The 26,920-nt window shown below is 44.3% G+C and overlaps 1 protein-coding gene across 1 annotated transcript in view; it reads left to right on the forward strand.

Moving 5' to 3' along the window:
• The window catches only part of pkn1a (protein kinase N1a), a 324,582-nt gene that overhangs the window by 230,375 nt on the left and 67,287 nt on the right, over window positions 1–26,920 (forward strand). The window contains exons 15-16 of the mRNA XM_067973213.1: window positions 8,723–8,814; window positions 16,453–16,629. Coding sequence (XP_067829314.1) covers window positions 8,723–8,814; window positions 16,453–16,629 — 269 coding nt within the window. The remainder of the gene's footprint in view (window positions 1–8,722; window positions 8,815–16,452; window positions 16,630–26,920) is intronic.

The raw sequence follows: 26,920 nt of genomic DNA on the forward strand, positions 1-26,920 counted from the left end.
ATAAACTGCTCCCTTACCACTGATTCCATTTTCTTCCCTGGTCACTGTGTTGACCTGAACGAGACTGTTCACAACCTCTGTGCCCTGTTTGACCCTATGCTGAGCTTTAAACTCCATGTCTTTTGTTTCACCAAGAATGCTTACTCCCGCCTACACATTACCTGACTACACTGCTAGCTCGGACCCCATGTCCCCTCCACATTTTTGCCTTCTTCAGGCTCAAGTACTCTAATGCTGGCCTCCCATCCTCCACTCTCCATAAACTACAACTTTCTAGCCCAATGAGGAAAAAAGCAGTGCTGGGTTTGGTTCTGGGGAATGAAGTGGAGCATTTTTCAGTGGCAGAGCATTTGGGAAACAGTGATCACAATATGATTAAGTTTAGAGTAGTTGTGGAAAGGGATAAGGCACAATCAAATGTGAAACTACACAACTGGAGGAGGACTAATTTCAGTGAGTTCGAAGGAAGCTGGCTCAGGTGGATTATAATCAAAAGGCACTTAGAAAATCTCAATATGATTCGGTAGAGTCAACATGGTTTAATGAAAGGGAAATCATGTTGAACAAATTTATTGGAGTTCTTTGATGATATAACTAGCAGGGTAGATAAAGGGGAACCAGTGGATGTATCTTTGGATTTCTAAAAGGCATTGGATAAGGTGCCACATAAAAGGTTGCTGCGCAAGATGAGGGCTCAAAGGGTTCGGTGTAATACTTATTTGGGTCGTGAATCTTTGGAATTCTTTACCCCAAAAAGCTGTGGAGGCTGAGTCATTGAATACATTCAAGGCTCAGTTAGACCAATTTTTGATCAGCGAGGGAGTCAAAGGATATGGGGAAAGGGTGGGAAAGTGGAGTTGAAGTAAAAATCAGATCAGTCATGATCTCATTTAATGGTGGAGCAAGCTCGAGGGGCCAAATGGCCTACTCCTGCTCCTATCTCTTATGGTCTATTAGCATAGATAGAGGACTGGTTAATGGACAGAAAACAGAGAGTAGGGATAAACAGGTCATTCTCAGGTCGGCAGGCTGTAACTCGTGGGGCACTGCAAGGATCAGTGCTGGGGCCTCAACTATTTACAATCTATATTAATGACTTCGATGAAGGGACCGAGTGCAATGTATCCAAGTTTGCTGAGGATACAAAGCTAGGTGGGAAAGTAAGCAGTGAGCAGGGCTCAGAGTCTGCATAGGGATATAGACAGGTTAAATGAGTGGGCAAGAAGGTAGCAGATGGAGTATAATGTGGGGAAACGTGAGGTTATTCACATTGGTAGGAAGAATAGAAAAACTGAATATTTTTTAAATGGTGAGAAACTATTAAATGTTGGTGTTCAGAGAGACTTGGGTGTCCTCGTAAAAGAAACACAAAAAGTTAGCACGCAGGTACAGCAAGCAGTTAGGAAGGCAAATGGTATGTTGGCCTTTGTTGCAAGGGGGTTAGAGTACAAGAGTAAGGAAGTCTTGGTACAGTTGTGCAGGGCTTTGGTGAGGCCACACCCTGGAGTACTGTGCACACTTCTGGTTTACTTATCTTGCCTTGGAGGCGGTACAATGAAGGTTCACGCGACTGATTCCTGGGATGAGAGGGTTGTCCTATGAGAAGAGGTTGAGTAGAATGGGCCTATACTCTCTGGAGTTTAGAAGAATGAGAGGTGATCTCATTGAAACATATAAGATTCTGAGGGAGCTTGACAGGGTGGATGCTGAGAGGTTGTTTCCCCATGCTGGAGGGTCTCGAACTAGGGGACATAGTCTCAGGATAAGGGGTCGGCCATTTAAGACTGAGATGAGGAGGAATTTCTTCACTCAGAGGGTTGTGAATCTTTGGAATTCTCTACCCCAGAGGGCTGTGGATGCTCAGTCGTTAAGTATGTTCAAGCCTGAGATCGATAGATTTTTGGACACTTGGGGAATGAAGGGAAATGGGGATCGGGCGGGAAAGAGGAATTGAGGCCAAAGACCATCCATGATCTTATTCAATTGAGGAGCAGGTTCGAGGGGCCGTATGGCCTACTCCTGCTCCTATCCTTATGTTCTTACTGCCAGGTAAAACAGTAAATGAGCAATGGGAGACCTTCAAAGAGGAGATAGTACGGGTAGAGACTAGATACAGTCCCAGGAAGGGCATCCATAGTAGAGCCCCCTGGATATAGAGATTAAAATGGAACTGAAAAAGGAAGCTTATGATGAATGTCAGGCTCGTAATACAGTAGAGAACCAGGCTGAATACAGGATGTACAGAGATCAACTGAAGAAGAAAATAAGAGGGGCAAAGAGAGAGTAATGAGAATATATTAGCGGATAACATAATAGGGAACCTAAAAGTCTTTTGTAAACATATAAATAGTAAAAGGTTCGTCAAAGGAAGGGTGGGACCGATTAGGGACAAACAAGGGTCACCTTGTGGAGGCAGAGGGCATGGCTGAGGCACCAAATTTGTCTTTGCATCTTTCTTCACTAGAGAAGAGGATGCTGCCAATGTCATAGTGAAGGAGGAGATAGTAGAGAAATTGGATAGGATTAGAAATAGATAAAGAGGAGGTACTTAGAAGGTTGGCAGCACTCAAAGTAGAAAAGTCACCCGGTCCAGATGGGCTCCATCGTAGGTTGCTGAGGGAAGTAAGGGTAGAAATTGCAGAGGCTCTGGTCACAATCTTCCAATCCTCCTTAGATATGGGGACAGTGCCAGAGGACTGGAGAATTTCAAATCTTTACATCCCTGTTCAAAAAAGGGGAGAGAGATAAACCTGGCAACTACTGGCCAGTCAGACTAACGTCAGTGGTGCGGAACCTTTTCAAGACAATAAACCAAGACAAAATTAATTGTCACTTGAAAAAATATGGTTTAATAAATGAAAGCCAGCATGGATTTGTTAAAGGCAAATCGTGTTTGACTAACTTGATTGAGTTCTTTGATGAAGTAACGTAGGGGTTTGTGTTCATTTCTGGGCATCACACTTTAGGAAGGCTAGCAAGGCCTTAGAGAGGGTGCAGAAAAGATTTACTCGAATGGTGCCAGGGATGAGGGACCTCAGTTATGTGGAGAGATTGGAGAAGCTGGGATTCTTCTTAAAACAGAGAAGGTTAAGGGGACATTTGATAGAGGTGTTCAAGATCATGAAGGGTTTAAATAAGGAGAAACTGTTTCCAGTGGCAGGAGAATCCAGTTGCAAAATGGTACAATTTTAAAGGGGGTGCAGGAACAGAGACTCCAGAGGACACAGATTTAAGGTGATCGGCAAAAGAGCCAGAGGTGACATGAGGAAACATTTTTTTACGCAGTGAGTTGTTATGATCTGGAATTCACTGCCTGAAAGGGCGGCGGAAGCAGATTCAATAATAACTTTCAAAAGGGAATTGGATAAATACTTGAAGGAAAAAAATTTACAGGGCTATAGGGAAAGGGCAGGGGAGTGGGACTAATTGGATAGCTCTTTGGTTGATGTTGTGTATATGGACTTTCAAAAGGTATTTGATAAAGTGCCACGTAATAGACTTGTTAGCAAAATTGAAGCCCATGGGATTAAAGGGACAGTGGCAGCATAGATATAAAATTGGCTAAGGGACAGAAAGCAGAGAGTAGTGGTGAACGGTTGCTTTTGAGACTGGAGGGAAGTATACAGTGGTGTTCCCCAGGGGTCAGTATTAGGACCACTGCTCTTTTTGATATTTATTAATGACCTGGACTTGGGTATAGAGGGGATAATTTCAAACTTTGCAGATGACACAAAACTCGGAAATGTAGTAAACAATGTGGAGGATATAGACAGACTTCAGGAGGGGATAGACAGACTGGTGAAATGGGCAGACACACGGCAGATGAAATTTAACAGAGAAGTGATGTATTTTGGGAGGAAGAATGAGGAGAGGCAAAATAAACTAAATGGTACAATTTTAAAGGGAGTGTAGGAACAGAGAGCCCTGGGGGTGTATGAACACAAATCTTTGACGGTGGCAGGACAAGTTGAGAAGGGTTTTAAAAAAGCGTACGTGATCCTGGGCTTTATTATCAGAGGCATAGAGTACAAAAGCAAGGAAGTTATGCTAAATCTTTATAAAACACTGGTTAGGCCTCAGCTGGAGTATTGTGTTCAATTCTGGGCATCACACTTTAGGAAGGATGTCAAGGCCTTAGAGAGGGTGCAGAAGAGATTTACTAGAATGGTACCAGGAATGAGGGAGTTCAGTTACATGGAGAGACTGAAGAAGTTAGAATAGAGAAGGTTAAGGGAAGATTTGATAGGGGTGTTTAAAATCATGAACGGTTTTGACAGAGTAAATAAGGAGAAACTGTTTCCAGTGGCAGAAGGGTCAGTAACCAGAGGACACAGATTTAAGGTGACCAGCAAAAGAGCCAGAGGCGAGATGAGAAGAATTTTTTTACGCACTGAGTTATGATCTGGAATGCACTGCCTGAGAGGGTGGTGGAAACAGATTCAATAGTAACTTTCAAAAGGGAATTGGATAAATACTTGAAGGGAAATATTTGCAGGGCCGTGGGGAAAGAGCAGGGGAATGGGACTAATTGGTTAGCTCTTTCCGCGAGCTGGCACAGGCACGAAGGGCTGAATGGCCTCCTTCGATGCTGTATGATTCTAATTTGTTCAAAAGTCTTTTGCAAGTATCTTTTCCCGCACTAAGTTCAGTGCGCCCAACACCCCTGTTCTCGCACCCTATCCCCCAACACGTGAAATTTAAAATCCTCATCCTTGTTTTTAAATTCCTGTATGGCCTCGCCTGACCTTATCCCTGCAAGCTCTTCCAGCCCAATATCTCTCTCTTTCCAAGTATACTGTTTCTCTAACTCTGCGTTCCTGAGGATCTCTCCTTTTCCCCACCATTGGTGGCAGAACCTACAGATATTTTGGTCTTATTTGCTGCAATTCTTTCCCTAAACCTCCCCACCTTGTTAGAAACCTTCTCAAAACCCATCTCCAAGACTGACTTTTCATCATGCCACTTAATCTCTCCCTCCCCAGGTCAGTGTCCGTTATCCTTATGTCTATTTGTGAAGCACCATGGGACTTTTTTAAGTTGAAGGCACTCTATGAAGGCAAGCTGCTGCTGTTGTTAATTGGTGCCCTTGGACCATCAGGCCCTTTTTAGTCTTAAACTTCTCAAAGAAGAGGACTCCAGTCCATTTAAAGGCGTCTTCGTGTTGGACCATGTCAAATGGAAGTTCTGATTCTTGGTGTTTCTAATTTACTGTAATGCGCTCGTACTGAAAATCAGTCGAAGGCTTAAAGCTTAACGCTACCTATCGGAGAAATCAGCCTGTGATCCTTAAGGCTCTGTTCTACGGTACAGCAATACAATAAATGCCACTGTTAGAGAACAAGTAATGTGTGCATTTTTACTTATAATTTACTCCTCAAATCAATAGGTTTTGCAACATTGAATGTCAGATGTCTCAGTTTTATTAAGTACACAGTAAAACATACACTTAAAGAAGCAGTACTGACGACCAAACTTTGCGAGTTTAGTTAGAGAACTCAAACGCGTTGCAGTTGTAAGCTCGCTATACAGGCTGCAGACCTTAATGTTTTATACCCTTTCTTTGCCCATTCTACGTGACAATCCACACCTTTCTGCATTACTGAATACAGCTCCATATAAGGAGAATTTATTGAGATTCTTCCCTTGTCCTTTATCAATAACTTTATTAACAATATAGAAACAGAAAATGCTGGAAATACTCAGCGAGTCAGGCAGCATCTGTGGAGAGAGAAACAGAGTTAATGTTTCAGGTCAAAGACCTTTCATCAGAACTGGAAGATGTTAAAGAGTTAAAGTTTTAAGCAAGTACAGAGTCAGGGAAAGGGGGGGGAGGGAGAGCAAAGAACAAAAGGGAAGGTCTGTGATAGGGTGGAGGGCAGGAATGAGTAAATGACAAAAGGGATGATGGTGCAAGGCAAGGAGGGTGGGAATGGGACAAGTAAAGAAACAAAAGATGGGTCTAAAGGAGCTATAAATGGCAACAGCAGAACCATTCCCAGCACTTGCTGACCGAAAAAATGGGAACAGTGGTTCTGATCTGAAGTTATTGAAATCAATGTTGAGTCCGGAAGGTTGTAAAGTGCCTAATTGAAAGATGAGGGGCTGTTCTTTGAGCTTCTGTTGAGCTTCATTGGAACAGTGTAAGAGGCCGAGGACAAAGAGGTCAGAGTAGGAATGGGAAGGGGAATTAAAATGGCAAGCGACCGGCAGGTCAGGGTCACGCTTGTGGACAGAGCGGAGGTGTTCAGCAAAGCGATCACCCAGTCTGCGTTTGGTCTCCCCAGTGTAGAGGAGACTGCATTGTGAGCAGTGAATCCAGGATACTAACTTGAAAGAAGTACAAGTGACTCACTGTTTCACCTGGAAGGAGTGTTTGGGGCCCTGGGCGGTGGGAAGGGAGGAGGGGAAAGAGCAGGTGTTGCATCTCCTGCACTCACACGGGAAGGTGCCGTGGGGAGGAGAGCGGGTGTAGGGGGTGATGGAAGAGTGGACCAGGGTGTCGCAGAGGGAGTGGTCCCTTCGGAATGCTGGGAAGGGAGGGGACTATGTGTTTGGTGGGGGGGATCGAGCTGGAGCTGACGGAAATGGCGGAAGATGATCCGTTGAATGTGGAGGCTGGTGGGGTGAGTACAAGGGGGACCTATCATGGCTCTGGGACAGTAGGGAAGGGGTAGGGGTGAGGGCAGAAGTGTGGGAAATAGGACGGACACGGTCGTGGGCTCTGTCAACTACAGTGGAGGGGAATCCTCGGTTGAGGAAAAAGGAAGACATATCGGATGCACTGGTGTGGAAGGTGGCATAGTCAGAACAGATGAGACGGAGAAACTGGGAGAGGGAAGCGGGGGTGGGAGAAAGTGTAATCAAGGTAGCTATGGGAGTCGGTGGGCTTATATTGGAGTTTGGGTGATCACTTTGCTAAACACCTCCGCTCTGTCCGCAAGTGTGATCCTGACCTGCTGGTCGCTTACCATTTTAATTCCCCGTCCCACTCCCACTCTGACCTCGGCCTCTTACACTGTTCCAGTGAAGCTCGAGGAACAGCAGCTCATCTTTCGTTGAGGCACTTTACAATCTTCCGAACTCAACATTGATTTCAATAACTTCAGATCAGAACCACTGTTCCCATGTTCTGCTGTTACCATTTACAGCTCCTCTAGACCCATCTTTTGTTTCTTAACCTGTCCCGTTACCACCTTGCACCATCACCCCTTTTGTCATTTAATCACTCGTGCCCTCCACCCTATCACAGACCTTCCCTTTTGTTCTTTACTCCCCTCCCTCCCCTCCTTTCCCTGACTCTGTACTTGCTTAAAAACTTTAAACTCTTTAACATCTTCCGGTTCTGATGAAAGGCCTTCGACCTGAAACATTAACTCTGTTTCTTTCTCCACAGCTGCTGCCTCACTTGCTGAGTTTTTCCAGCATTTTCTGTTTCTATTTCAGATTTCCAGCATCCGTAGTATTTTGCTTTTAATTTTAACAAGTTCTTTTTCCATGTACAACTCCCCAAGTTTGTTATCGATAGTTTCACGCTTCTTCTATACACCAGGTGAAACTTCTAATTTTAAATCTATACCATTCCATACCAATCTTCTGCTTCTAAAAAGGATGATGTGTTTGCAGACGTTTTTTTCTACAGAATGAACTGATTAAAGTTCTCTGCAGTATGCACTGGAATGTCTCTTAATTAGGTTTATTGTCTACACTGACCATTGCTTTAAGGTCAGTCTTAACTCTACAGTTCAGTGGTCTATACATCTAAAATGACTTATACTTCTTTACTTAATAGTAACCTTTAGCTTTTGTCTATTATTACAATATAAAGAGAGATCAGTAACAGTAGAGCATTAGCAGACTTCAGGACAATCTGATTATCCCTTTCCTTACAGTATTTTACATCAAAATCAGAGATTTGACTGATTGGCTATCTGGGAGGTGCAGCATATATAGGTGGGCTTTTGATGTGACTTATTTCCAGGTACAGTTGAATTGGTTATTGTGATGTTATGGCCAATAGCACAGATCATCATCATAACCAACTGATCAAAATGCTGATTCCTGACACTGCATATTCTGTGCCAAAAATAGAACATTTTGTCTAAGATTTAGCTTGGTCTGAGCTTCTTAACCATCACAGTATATAAAAGGTTAAAGACTGAAAGAAGAAGGTTCCAGCTTATCCGAAATAGATTTGTTTGTGGGCCAAGGAGAAGCCAAGACGGTAAATTCAAATACAGACATCATGTGATGATGTTTGAATACATTCTTGATTGCAGTTATTTTTGAATTTAAGTTATTATCATTAACTGAGTCCCAGTCATTTTGAAAAGTATTGATCAGTCTGTCTTTTTTCCAACTCAGTGTGTGTGTGTCTGGAGCCTTCAAAGGGAGATTGTTTTCATAAATGGTGACAAAATGAACCATTGTTCAAGAATGTTATATGTATCATAGTTTAGCTTAGCAGCTGTGAATTATTATTTTTTACAACACAAGTACAGCAAAATATATATTGTGTTACTGCTTCTTGTTCTTTTACTGTTAATATTAAAAGTATGAAAATCCTGAGGTCATCAAACAATGGAGTCTGAGCAGTAATTTGAGCAGATTGTATACTCACCAGCACTTTCACCAGCTGAACCAAATAAACCATAAACAAATAAAAGCAACTGAACAGCAAGCAACACTTCCATTTCTGACACCTTGGGGTTTTTCCTTGCTACAGGTGCTGTTGTCAGAGTACAAAAAATCAGGACAGCTGTTTGCCATTAAAGCCTTGAAGAAAGGAGATATTGTTGCAAGAGATGAAGTTGACAGGTGAGATTTTGCTTTCTTTTTAAACACAAATACACTGTATTTTACATAGAATGTACAGCACAGAAACAGGCCATTCGGCCCAACTTGTCTGTGCTGGTGTTTATGCTCCATACGAGCTTCCTCCCTCCCTACTTCTTCTCACCCTATCACCATATCCTTCTATTCCTTTCTCCCTCATGTATTTATCCAGCTTCCCCTTCAGTGCATCTATGCTATTCACCTTAACTACTCCATTTGGGAGCGAGTTCCACATTCTAACCACTCTCTGGGTCAAGAGGTTTTTTCTGAATTCCCTATTGGATTTATTAGTGACTGTCTTATGTTTATGGCCCCCAGTTTTGGTCTTCCCCTCAGGTACGTCTACCCTGTCTAACCCTTTCACAATCTTAAAGTCCTCTATCAGATCACCCCTCAGCCTTCCCTTTTCTAGAAAAAAGAGCCCCAGCCTGTTCACTCTTTCCTGATAATTATAACTTCTCAGTTCTGGTATCATCCTTGTAAATCTTTTTTGTACCTTCTGCAGTGCCTCTATTTGCTTTTTTATAATATGGAGACCAGAACTGTGCACAGTGCTCCAAGTGTGGTCAAACCAAGGTTCTACACAAGTTTAACTTAACTTCTCTGCTTTTCAATTCTATCCCTCGAGAAATGAACCCCAGTGCTTGGTTTGCTTTGTTAATGGCCTTATTAACCAGCGTCGCTACTTTCAGTGATTTGTGTATCTGTACCCCGAGATCCCTTTGCTCCTTTACCCCAATTAGACTCTTATTGTCCAAGGGGTATGCGGCCTCCTTATTGTTTTTTGCCAAAAGAACTTAATAATGTGAAGAAAATCAGCGTTTAATACGGACCCATTATTGGCACCGCTCAATACGGACCCGTTACAGGCACCGTTTAATACGGACCCGTTATTGGCACCGTTTAATACGGACCCGTTATTGGCACCGTTTAATACGGACCCGTTATTGGCACCGTTTAATACGGACCCGTTGCTGGCACCGTTTTAATACGGACCCGTTATTGGCACCGTTTAATACGGACCCGTTATTGGCACCGTTTAATACGGACCCGTTATTGGCACCGTTTAATACGGACCCGTTATTGGCACCGTTTAATACGGACCCGTTGCTGGCACCGTTTTAATACGGACCCGTTATTGGCACCGTTTAATACGGACCCGTTATTGGCACCGTTTAATACGGACCCGTTGCTGGCACCGTTTTAATACGGACCCGTTATTGGCACCGTTTAATACGGACCCGTTATTGGCACCGTTTAATACGGACCCGTTATTGGCACCGTTTAATACGGACCCGTTGCTGGCACCGTTTTAATACGGACCCGTTGCTGGCACCGTTTTAATACGGACCCGTTGCTGGCACCGTTTTAATACGGACCCGTTGCTGGCACCGTTTTAATACGGACCCGTTGCTGGCACCGTTTTAATACGGACCCGTTGCTGGCACCGTTTTAATACGGACCCGTTGCTGGCACCGTTTTAATACGGACCCGTTGCTGGCACCGTTTTAATACGGACCCGTTGCTGGCACCGTTTGATACGGACCCATCATTGGCATAAAGTCTCCACTGCCTGCTTACCTCTCGTTATATTCTTTCATCATTGAAGTCATTTGAACCTTAATCAGTAAGACTATTCCCCCTCTACCAGTTTCCCTATCCTTCCTATAGATCTTATAACCGGGTATATTCAGTTTCCAGTCCTGACCGTCTTGCAGCCATGTCTCAGTAATGGCACCGATGTCATACTCTCTAAGTTGAATTTGTGCCTGCAATTCATTCAATTTGTTCCTTATACTCCATGCATTTGTATAAAGAACTCTTATTTGGACCACACCCTAACCTGTCTTTCTGCTCTAATGTTGTTTTTCTCACACATTTCTTCTTTCTCTCCATCTTTTAGTTTTCCCTTTACCTGTAGTGCTTAAAGTATAATTTCTGACTCTCACTCTACTCTCTTCCTTTTCCTTTGTTTTAGAATTATTATTTATACTTCTATTTCCACCTGAGCCCTCCCCACCATTTACTAGTTTAAAGTCCTTGTGACCTCCCAATTTATCCTTTCCGCTAGGACCCTGGTCCCAGCCCGGTTCAGGTGGAGCCTGTCCCAGTGGTACAGTTCCTTCCTGTCCCAGTAATGGTGCCAGTGTCCCATGAAATGGAACCCCTCTTTTCCCACACCACTCCTTCAGCCAGAGATTATAACCCTTATAATCCAGAGATTATAACCCTTATAATCCAGACCCTTGAGGTCCTGTTTTTTAATTTAGCTCCTAGCTTCTGGTACTCTCTGAACAGGACCTCTTGCCTACTCTTTCCTGTTATTGGTCCCAACATGGACCACAACGACTGGATCCTCTCCCTCCCTCTCCAATATGCTTTCAAGCTGGTTCGAGATGTCCCTCACCCTGGTACCAGGTAGGCAACATGCCATGTAGGACACTCGATCCTGCTTGTAAAAGATGCTAACTGTCCCCCTAATTATTGAATCCCCTACAACTACCACATCATGCTTCTCCTCCTCCTCCCCATTTTGGACAGCCTCCTGCTCCAGGGTGCAATGGTCAGTATTCTGGCTGTCTTTCCGACAGTCTTTATCCTTATGCTCACAGGTAGAAAGTACATTGTACCCGTTGGACAGGATCAGTTTCTGCAGATCCTTGTTCTCCATCTCACCCTTACTCTGCAAACTATCGGTCACACCAACCTGGTTCTGATCCTATCCCCCTCTATGGGGTGTGACCGAGGTCTGGAGCAAACTCTCCAGATACTCCTCCCCCTCCCTTATGTGTCAGAGTGTCTCCAACTCACACTCCAGTTCAATGACTCTGAGCTGGAGAGAATCGAGGCGAAACATCGGCTGCTGATGTGTTCACTCGGATCATTCTCAATGTCCACAAACTCCCACATACTGCAGTCCATATCTTAGTCTATAATTATTTATGGAGAATTACTTTTTTAGCCTGTTCTTTTGCTTTTTAAAAAAAATTTAGCACCTCCTTCCCCTCTACATTTAATTCCCACTCTCACCAAATTGTCAAGTTCCCATTAGGTTTGCGATGCGCTCTCTTCACGATGCACTCTGTGCTTCAGCTTTTCTTTTGAAAGTACAGACTGCAAAACAAGCAGTCTTAGTTGAATAATAAACAACAGCCACTTCTATAACACAGATACAGTGTTGTCAATCCTAGGATTTTGTTGTGCTGAATAGCCTGATGGGTCACATTAATTGTATCCAGCACTTGATTGTTCACCCAGTAGTTAATGGTATTTGTTTGGTGATTGTTTACACTCTGGCAGATAAATGTTTATCAGACGCATACGTCTGGAACATAGAAACAGGAGTAGACCATTCAGCCCCTCGAGCCTGTTCCACCATTCTATTGGGCAATAGTTGATCTTTCCCTCAACTCCATTTACCCGTCTTTGCTCCGTATCCCTTGATACCCTTACCCAACAAAAAAATCTATCCATCTCAGTCCCGAAAATTTCAATTGACTTAGCATCCTCCCATTAGGGGAGAGAGTTCCAGATTTCCACTACCCTTTCTGTAAAATGGCCTATTCTGTAAATGGTCACACTCTAATTTAAAGATTGTGCCCTCCTGTTCTGGATTCTCCACCAGAGGAAATAGTTTCTCTTAATCATTTTAAACACCTTGATTAGATCACCTCTAAACTCAAGGGAAAACAAGTCAAGCGTATGCAACCTGTCCTCATAATTCAGTGTTATCCGTGGCTCAGTGGGAGCTCTCTCACCTGAGTCAGAAGATCATGGGTTCAAGTTTCACTCCAGAGACTTGAGCACAAAATCTAGGCTGACACTCCAGTGCAGTACTGAGGGAATGCTGCACTGTTGGAGATGCTGTCTTTCACATGAGACGTTAAACCAAGGCCCCATCTGCCCGCTCAGGTCGATGTAAAAGATTCCACGGCCACTATTTTGAAGAAGAGCAGAGGAGTTCTCTCCGGTGTCCTGGCCAATATTTATCCCTCAACCAACATCACTAAATATACAGATTATCTAGTCATTATCACATTGCTGTCTGTGGGATCTTGTTGTGCACAAGTTAGCTACCGCGTTTCCTGCATTACAACAGTGGCTACACTTCAAAAGTACTTCATTGGCTGTAAAGCGTTTTGGGATGTCCTGAGGTTTTGAAATGCGTTATATAAATGCAAGTTTTGTTCATTTAATTTAACCCTTTAAGCCCTGGTCTAATTCTGGTGAACCTGCACTGTACCCCCTCCAAGGCCAATGTATCTTTCCTGAGGTGCAGTGTCCAGAACTGAATGCAGTACTCCAGACGGGGTCTGACCAAGGTTCTGTACAACTGAAGCATAACTTTTTCACTTTTTAATTCCAGCTCCCTTGAGTAAAGGGCCAACATTCCAATAACCTTATTGATTACTTTTTGTAATTGTTTACGCTCCTGTGAAATGCCCTGGGACGTTTGACTACATTAAAGGCACATGTTGCTGTTCCTGAGCACGAGCTTTCAGTGATTTGTGTCCATGGACGCCTAAATCTCTCCACTTCTCCACAGTTCCCAGCCTCTCGCCATTTCAAAAAAACATCGATTTGTTCTTCTCTAATCCAAAGTGGACCTCACACTTCCCCACATTGAACTCCATCTATCACAGTTTTTCCCACTCACTTAATCTGTCTATGTCCCTTTTTAACTTCCTGCTCCCACTTACTGTGCCTCCTAACTTAGTGTCATCTGCAAACTTGGATATACAACTCTCTATTTCTTCATCCAAATCACTGATATATATGGTGAAAAGCTGAGGCCACAGTACAGATGCCTGAAGATTACTGCTTATCACATCCTACCAATCAGAAAATGGTCACTTTATTCCCAACTCTCTGATTCCTACCTCCCAACTAATTACTGATCCATGTCAGTCACAAGGTTACCTCCAATTCCACGCGCTCTCATTATTGCCAGTAATCTCCTGTGCGGAACTTCAATAAAGAAGTCCATATAGACAATGTCCATAGTCACGCACCTTTCAACCATGCTAATGACCTCCTTTAAAAAAAAATTAATCTAGTCTGGTGATTAGGACTGATTTGCTGATTGTTTACACTGACAGATCAGATGTTAATTAGCAGGACTGATTTGGTAATTATTTATATTAGGAACATAGGAATATAGGAACAGAAGTAGGCCATTCAGCCCCTCGTGCCTGCTCCGTCATTTGATAAGATCATGGCTGATCTGTGATCTAACTCCATTCACCTGCCTTTGGCCCATATCCCTTAATACCTTTGGTTGCCAAAAAGCCATCTATCTCGGATTTAAATTTAGCAATTGAGCTCGTATGAATTGCCCTTTGCGGAAGAGAGTTCCAAACTTCTACCACCCTTTGTGTGTAGAAATGTTTTCTAATCTCGCGCCTGAAAGGTCTGGCTCTAATTTTTAGACTCTGCCCTCTACTCCTAGAATCCCCAACCAGTGGAAATAGTTTCTCTCTATCCACCCTATCCGTTCCCCTTAATATCTTATAAACTTCAATCAGATCACCGCTTAACCTTCTAAACACTAGAGAATACAACCCCAATTTGTGTAATCTCTCCTCGTAACTTAACACTTGAAGTCCGGGTATCATTCTAGTAAACCTATGCTGCACTCCCTCCAAGGCCAATATGTCCTTCCGAAGGTGCAGTGCCCAGAACTGCTCACAGTACTCCAGGTGCGGTCTAACCAGGGTTTTGTATAGCTGCAGCATAACTTCTGCCCCCTTGTACTCTAGTCCTCTCGATATAAAGGCCAGCATTCCATTAGCCGCCTTGATTATTTTCTGCACCTGTTCATGACATTTCAATGATCTATGTACTTGAACCCCAAAGTCCCTTTGGACATCCACTATTTTGAACTTTTTACCGTTTAGAAAGTACCCTGTTCTATCCTTTTTTGATCCAAAGTGGATGACCTCACATTTGTCGACATTGAATTCCATTTGCCACAGTTTTGCCCATTCACCTAATCTATCAATATCGCTTTGTAATTTTATGTTTTCATCTACACTGCTTACAATGCCACCAATCTTTGTGTCATCGGCAAACTTAGATATGAGACTTTCTATGCCTTCATCTAAGTCGTTAATAAATATTGTGAATAATTGAGGCCCCAAGCCAGATCCCTGCGGGACTCCACTAGTCACATCCTGCCAATGTGAGTACCTTCCCATTATCCCTACTCTCTGTCGCCTTTCGTTCAGCCAACTTCCTAACCAAGTCTGTACTTTTCCCTCGATTCCATGGGCTTCTATCTTAGCTAACAGTCTCTTATGTGGAACTTTATCAGATGCCTTCTGGAAGCCCATATAAATAACATGCATTGACATTCCCCTGTCCACTACTTCAGTCACCTCTTCAAAAAATTCAATCAGGTTTGTCAGGCACGACCTACCTTTCACAAATCCATGCTGGCTCTCTCTGATGAACTGAAAATTCTCGAGGTGTTCAGTCACCCTATCCTTAATTATAGACTCCAGCATTTTCCCCACAACAGATGTTAGGCAAACTGGTCTATAATTCCCCGGTTTCTTAAAAAGCGGAGTGACATGCAATTTTCCAATCTAGAGGGACAGTTCCTAAATCTAGAGAACTTTGAAAGATTATAGTTAGGGCATCCGCAATGTGCTCACCTACTTCCTTTAAAACCCTGAGATGGAAACCATCTGGTCTTGGGGATTTTTCACTCTTTAGTGCTGTTATTTTCTTCATTACTGTTGTTTTACTTATGTTAATTTTATTGAGTCCTTGTTCCCGATTCAATATAAGTTTTCTTGGGATTTCCGGCATGCTATCCTCTTTTTCTACTATAAATACTGACGCAAAGTAATCGTTCAACATGTCCGCCATTTCTCCATTGACAATGACAATATCCCCACTTTCAGTTTTTAAGGGGCCAACACTGCTCCTGACCACCCTCTTTTTCCTAATATGACTATAAAAGTTCTTCGTATTGGTTTTGATATCCCTTGCAAGTTTCTTTTCATACTCTCTTTTTGTAGCTCTTACTATCTGTTTTGTGACCCTTTGTTGATCTTTGTATCTTTCCCATTCGCCAGGATCTGTGCCATTTTTTGCCGTTATGAATGCCCTTTCCTTATGTCTTATACTGTCCCTCAGGAGTATGAACCGGTTCTGTATCACGTTAAATGTTTCTTTAAACATTTCCCACTGATCATCAGTCGTTTTACCCATTAACAGATTTGCCCAATGTACTGTGGACAGTCTCTGTCTCATCCCATTGAAGTCGGTTTCAAACACTACATTGAACTCGATCATGTTATGATCACTATTGGATAGATGTTCGCGTACAGTTAAGCCGTTAACTAAATCTGGTTCATTACACTGACAGATCTGATGTTAATTAGCAGGACTGATTTGGTGATTGTTTACACTGACATCGTTCACCAAGACTCCCAGCATGGAAGTTCACACCTTGTCTCTGGGCTCGATCAGGCCAATGGAAGGGCTGCAACTTAACACTGCACCAGCTGATGTTCTGCTACTTAACATTTTATGCAATCCCAAGCAACGCTGCTACAACATTGTGTCATTGTGTGCTAGCCAATGCTCTGAAGTGTTCCATTGCCTTTGCAGCCTTATGTGTGAGAAACGGATCTTCGAGACAGTAAACATCTCCAACCATCCATTCCTGGTGAATCTGTTTGCGTGTTTTCAAACCCTGGAGCATGTCTGTTTTGTGATGGAATACACGGCCGGTGGGGATCTCATGATGCACATTCACGCTGATGTCTTCTCAGAAACCAGAGCTGTGTGAGTTCTTTTCCCCTGGAGTTTTTATTTTTCAATGGAATGTATGCTTGTTGAGAATTATGAAATATTTCTTTAAATGTTTGCCATTGCTTAAAGTGACATTAATTGATAAGGACCATTTTAGAGATGACTTTTAATATCTTTAATGGTTGTGAAATAAATCGAACCTGTGATTTGTTCAGAAGTGTTCAAAATCATGAACGGTTTTGAGAGAGTAAATAAGGAGAAACTTCAGGAGGACATAGACAGACTGGTGAAATGGGCACACATGGCAGATGCAATTTAATGTGGATCAGTGTGAAGTGATGCACTTTGGGAGGAACAACATGGAGAGGCTGTATAATTTATATGGTACTATTTATAAATGTAAGGAATCTTACAACACCAGGTTATAGTCCAACAAATTTATTTTAAAATCACAAGCTTTCGGAGATTATCTCCCTCGTCAGATGAATGAATGAATAGGTTCTCAAATCGCATATCTTATACTATGTTGGGACAGCATCACACCAATCAAAAGGTGTCGTTGTTATTCAAACAGGCCAGTCACGGAGAACAGCACGTCCCAGTACACTCGATATACATTGTGTCTATTACACAGGCAGGCAGAAAGAAACTCAAAATGGCAGAGAGAGAGAGAGAGAGAGAGAGAATTTTAAAAAACATATAAATTTTTTCTATTTATAAAGCCCAGGATCCCGTATGCTTTTTTAACCACTTTCTCGACCTGTCCTGCCACCTTCAAAGATATATATCCTTCCTGAGGTGCGGTGCCCAGAACTGAATGCAGTATTCCAGAAGGGATCTAACCAGAGCTCTGTAATGTAGAGCTCTGGGTGGATAGAGAGAAACTATTTCCTCTGGTTAGGGATTAGAGCCAGGAGTGAGGTTAGAAAACACTTCTACACACAAAGGGTGGTAGAAGTTTGGAACTCTCTTCCACAAATGGCAACTGATACTAGCTCAATTACTAAATTTAAACCTGAGATAGATAGCTTTTTGCCAACCAAAGGTATTAAGGGATATGGGCCAAAGGCAGGAAAATGGAGTTGGATCACAGATCAGCCATGATCTTATCAAATGGCGCAGCGGGCTCGAGGGGCTGAATGGCCTACTCCTGTTCCTATATTCCTAGAGGATAAAACTACATAGAAAGGAGATGTTAAATAGGTTGGCATCACTCAAAGTTAACAAGTCACCCGGTCCATCCTGGGATGCATCCGAGGTTGCTGAGGGAAGCAAGGGTGGAGATAGCAGAAACTGTGAGCACAATCTTTCAATCCTCCTTGGACATGGGAGTGGTGCCAGAGGACAGGAAGATTGCAAATATTTACACCCCTGTTCAAAAAAGGGGAAAGGGATAAACCTGGTAACTATAGGCCAGTCAGACTAACGTCAGTGGTGGGAAAACTACTAGAGACCGTTGTCAAGGACAAAATTAATTCTCACTTGGAGATGCATTGGTTAATAAGGGACAGCCAGCCTGGCCAGCAAATCGTGCCTGACGAACCTGATTGAATTCTTTGAAGAAGTATCAGAGAGGGTTGATGAAGGTAGTGCAGTATGTTGTATATATGGACTTTCAAAAGGCATTTGATAAAAACCACTTAACAGACTTACTCGGAAAATAGAAGCCCGTGGTATTGAAGGGATGGTGGTAACTTGGGTACGTGATTGGCTATGGGATAGGAGGCAGAGAGTAGTGGTGAACGGTTGTTTTTCTGATTGGAGGGAAGTATACAGTGGGGTCACCCAGGGGTCGGTATCAGGACCATTGCTTTTCTTGTTATATATAAATGACCTGGACTTGGGTACAGGGAGTACAATTTCAAAGTTTACGGATGATACAAAGCTTGGCAAAGCAGTAAATAGCGAGGAAGATAATAGCAAACTTCAGGAGGACATAGACAGACTGGTGAAATGGGCACACATGGCAGATGCAATTTAATGTGGATTAGTGTGAAGTGATGCACTTTGGGAGGAACAACATGGAGAGGCTGTATAATTTATATGGTACTATTTTGAGGGGGAGCAAGAGCAGAGGGACCTGGGGGGGCATATTCACAAATCATTGATGGTCGATAAGGTTAAAAAAGCATATGGGTACAAAAGCAAGGAAGTTATGCTAAACCTTTACAAATCACTGGTTAGGCCTCAGCTGGAGTATTGTGTACAACTCTGGGCATCACACTTTAGGAAGGATGTCAAAGGCCTGAGAGAGGGTGCTGAGGAGATTTACTACAGTGGTACCAGGGATGAGGGACTTCAGTTATGTGGAGAGATTAGAGAAGCTGGGATTGTTCTCTTTAGAGCAGAGAAGGTTAAGGGGAGACCTGATAAAGGTATTCAAAATTATGAAGGGTTTTGATAAGAGTAAATTTTACATTTTTGGTGAATAAGTACCCAGGTCCAGAAATTCCGGTGGAGTCATTTTAGGGACTTGCCTCACGGATGTGCCCCTGACCCTGTCCCAAATCCTGGGGTCTTGGGTATTTCCATATTGTGAGTTGGTACCAACGCTATTTCCTGCACCAATGGGCTGCTCTCCTCACTGTTCAGAGGTGAGAATACTCACTTGACCCACATACAAATTCTGTAGTGAGTAGCCTTGAGGTTTATTGGATTGCGTAATAAATATGTTCCGAAGAAAGTATTTTTAAAGTCTTAATCAAACCCAAACTTTAGATCAATCATTAAGTCTGGTGAGAGGAGGCTCATGTGGGGCATTGCTGGTCCAAACCGTCTGTTTCTATGCTGCACATTCTATGTAAATAAGGAGAAACTGTTTCCTCTGGCAAGTGGGTCAGTAACCAGAGGTCACAGATTTAAAATAATTGGCAAAAGAACGAGAGTGGAAATGAGGAGAACTGTTTTCATACTGAGGGTTGTAATGATCTGGAACACACGGCCTGAAAGGGTGGTGGAAGCAGATTCCATAGGAACTTTCAAAAGGCAATTGGACATGTACTTGAAGAGGACTAATTTACAGGGTTATGGGGAAAAAAAAACGGGGAGTGGGACTAAATATCAAAGAGCCTGCACAGGCACGACTGGCTGAATGGCCTCCCTCTTTGCTGTAATGTTCTATGATACCCATTGTCCCCTACCTCCTCTGACCTCCCTATCAAAGCCTCCAATTCCATGCGCACTCATTTTTGTTAATGGTCTCTCATATGGAACCTTGTCGAATGCCTTCTGGAGATCCATATAAATAAAGCCCATAGACACGCCATTATCTACCACATTAGTTACCTCCTCAAATAATTCAACTAGGTTCATTACACATGACTTACCCTTCACAAATCCTCTCATACTCACAAAAAGCAGGACAAATCCAATCCGGCCAATTACCGCCCCATCAGTCTACTCTCAATCATCAGCAAAGTGATGGAAGGTGTCGTCGACAGTGCTATCAAGCGGCACTTACTCACCAATAACCTGCTCACCGATGCTCAGTTTGGGTTCCGCCAGGACCACTCGGCTCCAGACCTCATTACAGCCTTGGTTCAAACATGGACAAAAGAGCTGAATTCCAGAGGTGAGGTGAGAGTGACTGCCCTTGACATCAAGGCAGCATTTGACCGAGTGTGGCACCAAGGAGCCCTAGTAAAATTGAAGTCCATGGGAATCAGGGGGAAAACTCTCCAGTGGCTGGAGTCATACCGAGCACAAAGGAAGATGGTAGTGGTTGTTGGAGGCCAATCATCTCAGCCCCAGGGCATTGCTGCAGGAGTTCCTCAGGGCAGTGTCCTAGGCCCAACCATCTTCAGCTGCTTCATCAATGACCTTCACTCCATCATAAGGTCAGAAATGGGGATGTTCGCTGATGACTGCACAGTGTTCAGTTCCATTCACAACCCCTCAGATAATGAAGCAGTCCGAGCCCGCATGCAGCAAGACCTGGACAACATCCAGGCTTGGGCTGATAAGTGGCAAGTAACATTCGCGCCAGATAAGTGCCAGGCAATGACCATCTCCAACAAGAGAAAGTCTAACCACCTCCCCTTGACATTCAACGGCATTACCATCGCCGAATCCCCCACCATCAACATCCTGGGGGTCACCATTGACCAGAAACTGAACTGGACCAGCCATATAAATACTGTGGCTACGAGAGCAGGTCAGAGGCTGGGTGTTCTGCGGCGAGTGACTCACCTCCTGACTCCCCAAAGCCTTTCCACCATCTACAAGGCACAAGTCAGGAGTGTGATGGAATACTCTCCACTTGCCTGGATGAGTGCAGCTCCAACAACACTCAAGAAGCTCGACACCATCCAAGATAAAGCAGCCCGCTTGATTGGCACCCCATCCATCACCCTAAACATTCACTCCCTTCACCACTGGCGCACTGTGGCTGCAGTGTGTACCATCCACAGGATGCACTGCAGCAACTCGCCAAGGCTTCTTCGACAGCACCTCCCAAACCCGCGACCTCTACCACCTAGAAGGACAAGAGCAGCAGGCACATGGGAACAACACCACCTGCACGTTCCCCTCCAAGTCACACACCATCCTGACTTGGAAATATATCGCCGTTCCTTCATCGTCGCTGGGTCAAAATCCTGGAACTCCCTTCCTAACAGCACTGTGGGAGAACCGTCACCACACGGACTGCAGCGGTTCAAGAAGGCGGCTCACCACCACCTTCTCGAGGGCAATTAGGGATGGGCAATAAATGCTGGCCTCGCCAGCGACGCCCACATCCCGTGAACGAATAATAAAAAAAAACTCTCTCTGATCATCTCATATTTGTTCAAATGCTCAGTCACTCTGTCCCTAAAGCAACTTGTTGTGTATGTGGACTTTCAATAGGCGTTTGATAAAGTACCACATAATAGACTCATGAGCAAAATTGAAGCACAGAGGATTAAAGGGGCAGTGGCAATGTGGATACGAAATTGGCTAAGGGACAGATAGCAGAGAGTAGTGGTGAACGGTTGATTTTCAGACTGGAGGGAAGTATATAGTGATATCCCCCAGGGGTCAGTATTCGGCCCATTCCTCTTTTTGATATATATTAATGACCTGGACTTGGGTGTTAATTATATCCATGTGATTTCTATCAATTAAAGTTAATTGTATTCAGGTGGTGTGTATTAATTGGGGACTCTCTTGTATCCATTTATAAGCGAGCTGGTCTATGGTGTGGTGTGGATGTAATGTGGAGCTCTGAATAAAAGCTTGGAAGTAACTGAAGACTAGGCTCTAGTATTCTATCCCTCGCCACCTGGCTATCCAGTTTGTAACATTGGGTATAAAGGGCATAATTTCAAAGTTTGCAGATGACACGTAACTCAGAAAAATAGTAAACAGTGAGGAGGATAGTAGCAGACTTCAGAAGGACAGAGAGACTGGTAAAATGAGCACATGGCAGATGAAATTTAATGCAGAGAAGTGTGAAGTGATGCATTTTGGTCAGATGAATGAGGAGAGGCAATATAAACTAAATGGTACAGTTTTAAAGGGGGAGTGCAGGAACAGACCCGAGGGGTTCCCATGCAGAAATCTTTGAAGGTGGCAAGACAAGTTGCTATGGCTGTTTTTAAAAAAAAAAAAGCAAATGGGATCTTCAGCTTAATAAATAGAGGCTTAGAGTACAAAAGCAAGGAAGTTATGCTGAACCTTTATAAATCATTGGTTAGGACTCAGCTGGAGTATTGTGTTCAATTCTGGGCACCACATTTTAGGAAGGATGTCAAAGCCTTAGAGAGGGTGCAGGGGAGATTTAGAATCATAGAATCATAGAAGTTACAACATGGAAACAGGCCCTTCGGCCCAACATGTCCATGTCGCCCAGTTTATACCACTAAGCTAGTCCCAATTGCCTGCACTTGGCCCATATCCCTCGATACCCATCTTCCCCATGTAACTGTCCAAATACTTTTTAAAAGACAAAATTGTACCCGCCTCTACTACTGCCTCTGGCAGCTCGTTCCAGACACTCACCACCCTTTGAGTGAAAAAATTGCCCCTCTGGATCCTTTTGTATCTCTCCCCTCTCACCTTAAATCTGTGCCCCCTCGTTATAGACTCCCCTACCTTTGGGAAAAGATTTTGACTATCGACCTTATCTATGCCCCTCATTATTTTATAGACTTCTATAAGATCACCCCTTAACCTCCTACTCTCCAGGGAATAAAGTCCCAGTCTGTCTAACCTCTCCCTGTAAGTCAAACCATCAAGTCCCGGTAGCATCCTAGTAAATCTTTTCTGCACTCTTTCTAGTTTAATAATATCCTTTCTATAATAGGGTGACCAGAACTGTACACAGTACTCCAAGTGTGGCCTCACCAATGCCCTGTACAACTTCAACAAGACATCCCAACTCCTGCATTCAATGTACTAGAATGGTACCAGGGATGAGGGACTTCAGTTATGTGCAGAGATTGGAGAAGCTGGGATTGTTCTCAAGAGCAGAGAAGGTTAAGGGGAGATTTAATAGAGGCGTTCAAAATCATGAACGGTTTTGATAGAGTAAATAAGGAGAAATTGTTCCCACTGGCTGAAGGGTCGGTAATCAGAGGACACAGATTTAAGGTAACTGGCAAAAGAGCCAGAGGCGAAATGAGGAAACATTTTTTTACGCAGTGAGTTGTTATGATCTGGAATGCGCTGCCTGAAAGGGCGGTGGAAGCAGATTCAATAGTAACTTTCAAAAGGGAATTGGATAAATACTTGGAGGAGAAAATTGCAGGGCTATGGTGAAAGAGCAGGGGAGTGGGACTAATTGGATAGCTCTGTCAGAGCTGGCACAGAAATGATGGGCCGAATGGCATCCTTGCTGTAAAATTCTAGGATAAATGGGGTTTTGAGGTCGATATTGAGATGGATTGAATACAAAATCAAAGAGATCGTGATAACTCGACATCTGGAACACTACTGCAATCTTGGGCTTCTCACGATAGGAGGGATATAGTAGAAAGTGGAGTGCAGATTGACGAGGATAATCCCAGGGACGTAGGGTCTGAGTTAATGGGAGAGGCAAGAGCAGCCAGGGCAACACTCTGTTGAACTGTGCAAATTGATGGGGGAATTGACACAGGTGTTCAAAATGATAAAAGTAATAGCGTTAAATGTAGATAAATAACTTGCACTGATGGATAAAATAAGAGGTGGCTGTACAGTGATATACCATCAGGAGGGAGTGGCTCTGAGTGTCCTCAACATTGACTCTGCACCCCATGAAATCTCATGGCATCAGGTCAAAGATGGGCAAGGAAACCTCCTGCTGATTACCACCTACCGCCCTCCCTCAGCTGATGAATCAGTCCTCCTCCATGTTGAGGAAGCACTGAGGGTAGCAAGGGCACAGAATGTACTCCGGGTGGGGGATTTCAATGTCCATCACCAAGAGTGGCTCAGTAGCACCACTACTGACCGAGCTGGCCGAGTCCTGAAGGACATAGCTGCCAGACTGGGCCTGCGGCAGGTGGTGAGCGAACCAACACGAGGGAAAAACTTACTTGACCTCGTTCTCACCAATCTACCTGTCGCAAATGCATCTGTCCATGACCGTATTGGTAAGAGTGACCACCGCACAGTCCTCGTGGAGACGAAGCCCTGTCTTAGCACTGAGGACACCATCCAACGTGTTGTGTGGCACTACCACCGTGCTAAATGGGATAGATTCAGAACAGATCCAGCAGCTCAAAACTGGGCATCCATGAGGCACTGTGGGCCATCAGCAGCAGCAGAATTGTATTCCAGCACAATCTGTAACCTCATGGCCCGGCATATTCCTCACTCTACCATTACCAACAAGCCAGGGGATCAACCCTGGTTCAATGAGGAGTGTCGAAGAGCATGCCAGGAGCAGCACCAGGCGTACCTAAAAATGAGGTGCCAACCTGGTGAAGCTGCAACTCAGGACTACATGCATGCTAAACAGCGGAAGCAACATGCTATAGACAGAGCTAAGCGATTCCACAACCAACGGATCAGATCAAAGCTCTGCAGTCCTGCCACATCCAGTCGTGAATGGTGGCAGACAATTAAACAAATAACAGGAGGTGGAGGCTTTGCAAACATTCCCATCCTCAATGATGGCGGAGCCCAGCACGTGAGTGTCAAAGACAAGGCTGAAGCGTTTGCAACCATCTTCAGCCAGACGTGTCGAGTGGATGATCCATCTCGGCCTCCTCCCGATATCCCCACCATCACAGAAGCCAGTCTTCAGCCAATTCGATTCACTCCACGTGATATCAAGAAACGACTGAGTGCACTGGATACAGCAAAGGCTATGGGCCCCGACAACATCACAGCTGTAGTGCTGAAGACTTGTGCTCCAGAACTAGCTGCAGCTCTAGCCAAGCTGTTCCAGTACAGTTACAACACTGGCATCTACCCGACAATGTGGAAAATTGTCCATAAAAAGCAGTACAAATCCAATCCAGCCAATTGCCGCCCCATCAATCTACTCTCAATCATCAGCAAAGTGATGGAAGGTGTCGTCGACAGTGCTATCAAGCGGCACTTACTCACCAATGCTCAGTTTGGGTTCCGCCAGGACCACTCGGCTCCAGACCTCATTACAGCCTTGGTTCAAACATGGACAAAAGAGCTGAATTCCAGAGGTGAGGTGAGAGTGACTGCCTTTGACATCAAGGCAGCATTTGACCGAGTGTGGCACCAAGGAGCCCTAGTAAAATTGAAGTCAATGGGAATCGGGGGGAAAACTCTCCAATGGCTGGAGTCATACCGAGCACAAAGGAGGATGGTAGTGGTTGTCGGAGGCCAATCATCTCAGCCCCAGGGCATTGCTGCAGGAGTTCCTCAGGGCAGTGTCCTGGGCCCAACCATCTTCAGCTGCTTCATCAATGACCGTCCCTCCATCATAAGATCAGAAATGGGGACGTTCGCTGATGATTGCACAGTGTTCAGTTCCATTCGCAACCCGTCAAATAATGAAGCAGCCGAGCCCGCATGCAGCAAGACCTGGACAACATCCAGGCTTGGGCTCATAAGTGGCAAGTAACATTCTCGCCAGACAAGTGCCAGGCAATGACCATCTCCAACAAGAGAGAGTCCAACCACCTCCCCATGACATTCAAAGGCATTACCATCGCCGAATACCCCACCATCGACATCCTGGGGGTCACCATTGACCAGAAACTGAACTGGACCAGCCATATAAATACTGTGGCTACAAGAGCAGGTCAGAGGCTGGGTATTCTGCGGAGAGTGACTCACCTCTTGACTCCCCAAAGCCTTTCCGCCATCTACAAGGCACAAGTCAGGAATGTGTTGGAATACTCTCCACTTGCCTGGATGAGTGCAGCTCCAACAACACTCAAGAAGCTCGACACCATCCAGGACAAAGCAGCCCGCTTGATTGGCACCCCATCCACCACCCTAAATATTCACTCCCTTCATCACCGGCGCACAGTGGCTGCAGTGTGTACCATCCACAGGATGCAATGCAGCAACTCGCCAAGGCTTCTTCAACAGCACCTCCCAAACCCGCGACCTCTACCATCTAGAAGGACAAGAGCAGCAGGCACATGGGAACAACACCACCTGCACGTTCCCTTCCAAGTCACACACCATCCCGACTTGGAAATATATCGCCGTTCCTTCATCGTCGCTGGGTCAAAATCCTGGAACTCCCTTCCTAACAGCACTGTGGGAGAACCGTCACCACACGGACTGTAGCGGTTCAAGAAGGCGGCTCACCACCACCTTCTCAAGGGCAATTAGGGATGGGCAATAAATGCCGGCCTCGCCAGCGACGCCCACACCCCATGAATGAATAAATAAAAGATAAGAGGCCCTGATCTGAAAATAAGCACCAGATACAGTATGGGGGAAATTAGAAGAAACTTGCTCCTGGAAAGAGCTCTGGGATTGTGGAACGGTTTGCCAGAAGCGGTGTTTGATGCTGGAGTCATCTTACATAAAAGGATTTAAAAATGTAATGATTAATTAGTTGAACAAGAATATAAATGGTAATGTGGAAAAAGCAGGAAAATCAACTTTTGGGAGGGACCTAAATTCAGAGCAGGCAAGAAGGACTGAATAGTGTGTGAAGGTTCTATATTTCCCCGTAAATAGCACAACTAAATGGATGTCATATCAGACAATGACCTTTTGATTGCTGGAACAATTTGCTGGTAATGGAGTAGTTTGTTCTTGTATCCGGGGTAAACTGGCTGTAGAACATTCTGGAGCATGCTGTTACATGATTTGTGTTACTTGGGACAACAATATTTGTTCCAAATTGGATTGCCATCGCTGGTTGGACGTATTCCTGGCGGTTTCATCACATGACCTCCGGCCTTCAATCGCCCCCCCT

Source organism: Heptranchias perlo, chromosome 37 (genome assembly GCF_035084215.1).
Source record: "Heptranchias perlo isolate sHepPer1 chromosome 37, sHepPer1.hap1, whole genome shotgun sequence".
Classification (NCBI taxonomy): Eukaryota; Metazoa; Chordata; class Chondrichthyes; order Hexanchiformes; family Hexanchidae; genus Heptranchias; species Heptranchias perlo.